Source organism: Lepisosteus platostomus, chromosome 23 (assembly GCF_059453375.1).
Source record: "Lepisosteus platostomus isolate fLepPlt1 chromosome 23, fLepPlt1.hap1, whole genome shotgun sequence".
Lineage (NCBI taxonomy): Eukaryota > Metazoa > Chordata > Actinopteri > Semionotiformes > Lepisosteidae > Lepisosteus > Lepisosteus platostomus.
In genome coordinates, this window is record NC_142633.1 from 7,391,263 (window position 1) to 7,399,649 (window position 8,387).

Sequence of the window (8,387 nt, forward strand, 5' to 3'; positions counted from 1 at the left end):
AGGGAGGAACAAGCAGGACAAACCCCTGAGAACTGACAGTAGTTGTGATCTCTGAGTGGGCTCTAAAAATGGCTTCAAAGGCATGTCTGAAGTCAACATTCTGGAAACGCCGTCTCAGAAACACTTTTAATGAGCTAATTAAGTCACACTGGGGATTCTGTGAGAAGGATTTCACTAAGAAGAAACTAGAGCAGCTTAGAATGACTTTAAAGTTTTGTCATGTCTTTGATTTTCAGTCTCTAGTGAGACTCCATTGGCAACAGTAGGCCTCAAGCAATTTATAAAATGGCAAAAAAATCTTAAAACCCATTGGACTCTGACCCTACAGGTATGGAAATACTGTAAGTAATGCAGTTCTAATGTCTGGTGGTAATTTGTGGTAATTATTTGTGGTAATTTGTTCATCATTTTGTAAGTATTTTCTGTGCTGCAGCTGTGTTTCCAGCTGGGTCAGACACAGACATCACATGGCTAAATTTACAATTCCACTGCACAAGTGTTTCCAAATTGAGGAGAAAGTCATACACAAGACATATTGATGATCTGCTTTTTTTAAGTGAAAACATAAAAAACATGATGTTTGGAAACCTGCACACTCAATTTCTGCCAGTGGAACTTGTGCAGCAAGCATTTGCATTATTCAGAATGTGTAAAGGCAGGGTTGGAGAAAAGTAACTAAGCTTTTAACGGTATTTTAAAATAACTCCTTTTATTTCTCAGTTCAATGTGTGTGTCTAACAACTCTACATCTGCAGGGCAGGACATTTCTAGAGAAGATCGCTCTGTAGTGCTAATCATATCATCTCCTGTTCTGCTTCCCATTAATTCAACTGATCCCTGCTGGATATTCCACTAAAATCCCAAAACAACTTGCATAACACTCATGCAGGGGCTGCAACGAGTATTTTTACGATAGGCCTACAAAAACTGTTTGGATGCTCTTCGGAAAAGGATTTTAAATCAGAAAAAAACTAGGACATTACTAGATAGAGAAAACAAGCATGAATTAATAAGCATTACTTATATTTCCTTAGCTTTATATGACACTTTTCATTCCAAGGGATCACAAAATGTTTTACATATAAGAGGAGACCCATTTCATCCATCACTGAAATGCAGCTCCCATCTGGGTGACAAGAGGAAGCAGTTCTGCACCAGTAACCAAACCACACTGCACAGCACATCGGGTAAAGAAGTAAGGATCTGCTTCACCAAGTTACCTAAAAGGGAAATTTAGGAAAGACAAATCATACAGCAGAGACTGGAATTTAGTCTGGACATGGGATTACCACTCCTACTGAGAAAAAAAAGTTTCATGGCATCTTTCATGACTTAGTAGTCAGGATCTTGTTTTAATGTTGCCATTAAAAGGCACCATCTCCAGCAGCACAGGGTCATCAAAATGGTGCATTTATGTACAGCATAGAGATTCTGGCTCTGAGGGAAGAACACCTTCTACTGGTCCAAACAATTTACCAGTAGTAACCAGTACCAGTAATAACCTGGGTGCCTGCTGAGGTCTCCCATCCCAATACTGAGCAGACCCTAATGTCTCCGATCTGATGAGATCAAGACACACGTCATGATCAGTACCGTGACAGGAAGACTGCTTATTTACACACACTTACTGTACCACATTGGACAAAACAGATACAGTGTAAGTATGGTCATAGTACTGGGAGTTAGACCCATTAAATTCAGATTAACATCCTTCAACATATCAGAAGTGCTGGGGTCAAAGTATAGAAATTCTGCCAAAGGCACTTATTTTTCTCTAGAGACCCTTTCAGTCTTTCTTCTTACAGTTTGTGTTTAAACTGGACAATTTCTGCTTTTACCCCTTATTTAGAGCAGGGGTGGGCAGCTTCAGTAATGCAGAGCCACAGGGTTCTCTAATATATACCGTTATTCTGTTCTTATCTTCATTACTTAATTGACCTAATTATTTTGATAAGAAATGAATTCAATTATTCAGGACTTGCTACTAATGGAAAAGCACCAATGAAATCTGGAAGACTGTGGCTCTTCAGGCATGAAGCATCCCATCCCATCCAAGTCTCAGAGTCAGGGGAACTGCTAATATTTATTGTACCTACAGTACGCATATTTTAAACAACTAATTTCTGTACTAGACTGAAATGTTGAAAGAAAAAAAAGCAGTGCACATTTTGTATGTAGTATTCTCAAAAAAACAGTTGCTCCAAAATTGCTGATAATACTGTTAGCAATAAATCTCTAATAAGACAAAATGCTGGCAAATATTTGCAAGCAATTATTGATGGGAAATGTTGCAAGCAATTGCTAAGTGTACAGTCACCCCTAGATATGTCACTTTATAACCTGAAACATTGCGAGATTTGCCCCAGAATGCTCTGCCAAGGCTTAAAACACTTCATTCCGTGTTCTGGGGATTCAAAGAAGCTGATTAAACTGTTTTTCTGCAAGTTGTCCTGGAACACTGACACGGAAAGGCTTTGAAATTGCTTCAAAGGCATTATTTCCACAGCAGCAAGAAAATGAAAATGCACCGTGGTAGTACGATACTACTAAATCCTTCTGCAATCGTGACATGATGTGAAAGAAAGGCAGCAGTTTGAAGAACCTATTTAAATAAAGACATCTAACAGCACATTTCAGAATTATGGAGATATGTGTTCACAGCACCTTACAGCTCGTATTTATTCATTCAGGAATTGGCAGGCGTTTACTGGTTGTACTCTGTAATTTGACAAGCAAGAGGCTGATACAGATGTTGCTTTGTTTCAGGCTCCTGTATCAAATAAAGCATGTAAAATGCATCCAGGTGGAGACTCCAGAGTAATAAGTGAATGCACAGACATTAATAAAGACTGAGCTGCTGTCCACCATCGTGATAAACATGATCGTTTGAAGCCAAGAGAGATTAGATCAGAGATTAATCCTGGATTTTCCGTAAATATTGACTTCAAGGTGAATTAAGTCTCCTTTAACATAATGAAATGAAACAAATGCGAAACAATTACTTTGGAAATGTTTGTTTTTATTTAAATAAGCTATGGATACAATCCAATCATGTTAACATTACTTGACATGTGAGAATGGAACAGACTACGAAAATCAATTCAACTTTAAATCGGTGGAATAAGATCTGAAGAGAGGAAAATCCTTCACTTAAATCGGCTTTTATGTCCTTAAATTAGTATATAGGTGAATAATGTTACTATTTTAGGAGAAGAAAAAGTTAATATTTTAGGAGAATAACTGAGGAGAACAATCCATGCAGACACTATTTAAGTGGATTGAGTTTTTAATGTCACATTTGCTATACATAGCTTTCCAGTAGAGAGCAAGTTTGGATATTTCCATGATATTTGTTCACTTTAAAATGAACTTCCCTTTGCTTTTTGTTATTTTACCATGTTTTTACCATATTTATTACCTTAGATTATGAAAATACCATGTTTTCCACTTACAAAACATTATCTGAGGTGTCAGAATATAAATTTAGGTGGTTGGATGATGAATACAATCATTATCATATCCAGCTGTAGCAATTAGCAGTATATGTTCATGCACAATGTACATAGAAAATGCAAAGTTATTTCAATACATTTCCTCAAACGTCTGTTTTCATAGATGTTTATGCCTGCATTTCTGTAGTTACAGCAGAGCTGCAAAAAACAAGCTCAAATTTCAACTTTGTTTTTTGACCTTGTGCTAAGTAATCTTAAGCTCGTGTCATGAAACCACCACACGAATATGCCCTTCCAAGACTGGCAGTGAGATGAGAAGCTGAGGACTGATAATAATGAAAGTGAATTCCCCTTTCTCTCTGCTGAATAGGCTGTCGATTTCAAGTAGGGCTCAAACAGCCAATAGCATGAAAAGTATTCCAAGCTAAAGACAGAGAGGAGACTTTACTGCCCAGTTCTATCTTTCTAGTATCTTACACTGTCACAGAAATGTAAAGGCAGTTGAAAAACACCCCAAATAAACATAAATCTACAGTATCTGCGAAAATGAAAAGCAAAAACATTATTTTGAAGTAAAGGTCCTATAGACATTTTATAAAAGTACTTCCGTCTCATTTTCTGTTTCTTTTGTATTACTATGCAGTATTGGATGGTTCTAAATTGAATATTGTCATCATAATGTCAGAGAGCTGGCTGTTGCACAACGCAATATCACTTACCTTGTCTGGATGACATGAGGACAGAGCCAGAATTCAGAAAACTATGTAGGAGTACATTTAAAAACAGTCAGATTTTTCAATAATGATATGGGATATATTAGCCTTCTGTACATAAATAGAACATAATTGCTTTCTCAGAACAGGCATTAAATCTGTCAATCTTCAAACATCATGGGAATACCCGGGTCTAAGTTGGACACATGCATGATCCTCTGGTTCAATCAATAGATTGATTGGATTATACTGGAGCAATCAGTTGTCTTTTCTGTTATCACCTTCACATAAGAGTGGAGAAAAGTGATTCCCCGTCTATTTCACACATTAGTACCCTGCAATGCTCAACACCCACTGCCCCACCCCAGTCAGGATGAGATATCTGAAGATCCATCAATGTTCATTGCAGCACAACAGTCTGTCTTCAACTATATGCACAAGCACAGTTTAGCTTCCTGATTTTTGTTGTTGTTCTGTGAAGAACTTTGAAAAGTCACTTTTAAAGGTGTTACATAAAAATAAACTTTACGATTATCATCAAAAATTAGTTACCTAGTTGGATTTGAAGTCGAGTCCAAACCTCTCTGTGCCTTCTCCATATCTAAGAAAACTGTCAGTTCTGCAGTGTGTGATATGCGTGATGTGTGTGATATTTCACTTCATAATTATTTTTCAAAACATGTATTACATTATACGGTGGTCTACTGTATGTATAGCCGCCTTACAGCGCTGAGGTCCTGGGTTCAAATCCAGGACGTGGGGTGCTGTCTGTGTGGAGTTTGTATGTTCTCCTCATATTGGTGTGGGTTTCCTCCTCCCACAGTCCAAAAACATACACATGGTGGAATAATTGACTTCTCTGAAAATTGTCCCTGGAGTGAGTGTGTCTGTATCTGTGTGTGCCAAAACACAGATACAGTGTACCCTGCACAGATACAGTGCACCCTATCCAGGGTGTACCCTGCCTTGCACCCTTTGATAGGCTCTGACTCCCCTGTAATCCTGAATTGCATGAAATTGATAGCAGATGCATGGATGTTCTTTCATTACAAGGATCGTAGATCGGTGAAGTATCGCCTCCGCATCTAAAGAGGTGCTGTGTAACGAATCTTTACGTCTACTTTTCAACTACCTGTTAAGTGATTTAATTCACTGGGCAGAGTGGCCAAATCAGATTTGATAGAATGATTTTATAAAATCAGTTTTGACTATCGGTGATGATCGGTTTAGATTACTGCAAACTTGCTGCACAACTTGTGTTTTTGCAGTGCATACAGACGACATAGCAATCATTTGCAATGTACATGCTTAGCTGCTGTATGATTTTTATAAATCAATGACTTTAGTTACTGATGTACATTACATGGGGACATTCCATATGGGAAAAATATATATTTTAAATCATAGATTGTTACAATGTTGTAAAAAAGGTGAAAATATATTTAATTACATATCTCAATAAATGCACATATTTCTTCCATTTTTTTAAATAAGTGATAATTAGCATCTAAAATTTACTTTTACAATAAAGATATTTGTTTCTTTGTGTAATATGTCTAGTACTAATAATAAATGCTTTATCTTCCACTCACATCATTAGAAGAAAAATAAAGCAAACCAGATTCCTATCTTCCATGGGAATTCTTAAGCTTTGTCAGCACTGTGTTCTGACTGCAAAATTACAGTACACCAAGTTCCAAAAATAAATATACCACTACAACACTGCAGTCAATGTGGCACCAAGAATGTTTCGTTGTGATAAACACCCCAGGTAAAATTGGATTACTGTTTCTGCAAGCTTATCACAGCAAAATGTTCCCCTGTGGATGTTTGTAGGTGAAAGAATTAATGGAAACTGACTGATTCTGCATTATAAAGACCTAAACATCTAAAGACAGGGATGTGTGTGACTTCTGTGCATTTAGTATAGATAATAGATGATTAGTCTAAAAAATAGCTTCTCTGTTTATTTCCCTTTGAAATATTCAAGGATATCTGCTATGCAAACCACATTCTGAATTTCAATGGCATATGGTACACTCTAGCAATCTGTAACTAAAGGACAAGAAGTAAAATAGGATATTTTTCCAGTAACAGCTTTAAAGCTATTGTGTGGAGTGTTCAGAAAAAAAAGTCATGATTAATTAACCTTTTATTTTCAAGAGAAAATGCAAACAAGCCATCATTACATCATTGCATTTTTTCCAAGACCTCAGGTCTCACAATGTGGAGCTAAAACACTCCTATAAAGTGGTCAAAACTGAAAATAAAAAAAATAAGAACTCTAAATTGAAATGGCTCTTGTGTGCTGTCCCTAGCTGTCAAATTAATTCAAGATTACCTTCATAAATTATAACTAAAAACATGTCCACAAGATATTCTGTTGTTGATGTTATGGCTTAATTCATTAGCCTTCTTAGTTCCCTGGTTCCACTCGTCAGCTGTTTTATCAATATTCTTTTTAAAACCGATCACTCAAATTGGTTCACTTAAACAACGATCAGGTTATAATGCTCCGGTTACACTACTATCACAATCATCCATCTGAGAAATCTGCCACATGGGTGACTTTACTGAAATACTAAACTGCATCATTTGTACTTCTTGTTCTGTAAACTAGATCAGTTAAAGAAGATATCTTCCACATCTGTGAAGTACAGTAGTAAAATATTCACTCATGCCAATACCAAGAGAAGCTAAATCTATCACAATATATGCAACACTGCCTTCAAGTTAACAATGTGTGCAGCACAGTGATGAAGATCTAAACATAATGTGGCTGTGGAATGGAGCGTCTGATGTCTGGTGAAGAGTTAAATACTCGGCCATACTGTGCTGCCAATTACAGTCAGAGCTGTTAAGTAAGACCCCATATGGATGTAAAATTAGCTCATTGTAGCGGAAATGAGGATAAGGGAATCAGAACTAGAAGTGAGAGAAAAAGTTGCTCTTGGTTTACCATTTTCCAGCAGGAAAAAGTATCACACACTGGTGGCAGATTGAGCGTGGCACAGGTTTCTGCCACTAAAAGGAAAGAACAACTGATTCCTCAGACAGAGCAAGGTCCATTTTTCCAAAAGCCAGTTTGTGTCTTTTCTTTCACAAAAGTCTGTTCACACTGCCCTGTCTTGTCAGCCCTCTGTTGTTGTTGTTGTTGTTGTTGCTAATGCTGCATGCGTTCAGTTCATTGACTATTTTGCCCAGGTCCTTCTCGGGCTGCTTGTCCTGGTCGCTGTCAGGTGGTGCACACTCTTTGTTTTCCTCCTTGCCCTCTTCCTCTCCCTCCTCCTCCTCCTCAGCAATGGAGCACAGCCTCGGAGCACTCCTGCCTTTATCCATGGGCGGCCGGTAGTGGCACTGCCCGTTCAGGAGTTTCCTCAGAGGCACCAAGGGGACCATGTCCTCCCCTAAGAGCTGCTGCTGCCTGTGCCGGAAGTCGTTCTGCCTCTTCAGGCGTTTGAACTCGTTGAAAGCCGAGGTGGACGTCTGATAAAGGTGCAGAGCCATGACCCTTGCCTTCTCGGGCTTTGAGACCAGAACGGCGTGGCACCGAAGCACCACTGCTTTGTTTTTGATCTGATGCCGGTAGACCCAGGCAAATATCTTTGGTCGCCAGGGGTCCGCAGCACAGTAGGTGATCCGGTGCAGGAAGTAGAAGTGGCCTGGCTTCTTGGACCCCTTGTCCGTGTGGCTCATGCGGATGCCATGTGGCCCAATGGTCAACTTCATCTTGGTACTCTGGCCGCCATAGTCGCTCTTGGTCCAGATCTTGCCCACTGCCTCCTCAGTGCACCCCTCACCCTTGGCGGTCAGTGTGACGGCGTTGCCCAGGTAGCGCACTGTGTACGTGGGGTCCTCTTTATTGAGCTCCACCTTCTGCCTCTTGGTCTTGAACATGCTCCCCAGGCGCTCAAAGGAGTAGTCTGGAAGCAGATCTGGGCAGGAGCGCATGAAGGAGGAGATGATGGAGTTGTAGGTCAGCCCCGTCGTCAGGCTCTTGGGTTTGGGCTTGACTTCAGCCTCCACCAGGACAAACTTGCTCCTCTTCCAGGGTAACATTGTGCAGGGCCCAGAGTGGTCTGAAGTCTCTGGCCGGAGTGCGTCTCCTCCTCTCTGGCTGTCTCCTTCTCTGCCGGGCGAGCTGTGTGTCTGGAGCAGTTTCCAACGCTTCTGTGTGTTCGCAGGCAGAGCAGCAGCACAGAGCAGCAGCTAGTCAGGTCCA

At 39.6% G+C, this 8,387-nt stretch overlaps 1 protein-coding gene across 1 annotated transcript; it reads right to left on the reverse strand.

The window, feature by feature from the left end:
* Positions 1-6,304: 6,304 nt before the first annotated feature.
* fam43b (family with sequence similarity 43 member B) lies at positions 6,305-8,387 on the reverse strand. The gene has a single exon (XM_088617175.1). It carries the CDS (start codon positions 8,222-8,224, stop codon positions 7,265-7,267), a length of 960 nt encoding a protein of 319 aa, XP_088473301.1. The 5' UTR covers positions 8,225-8,387; the 3' UTR covers positions 6,305-7,264.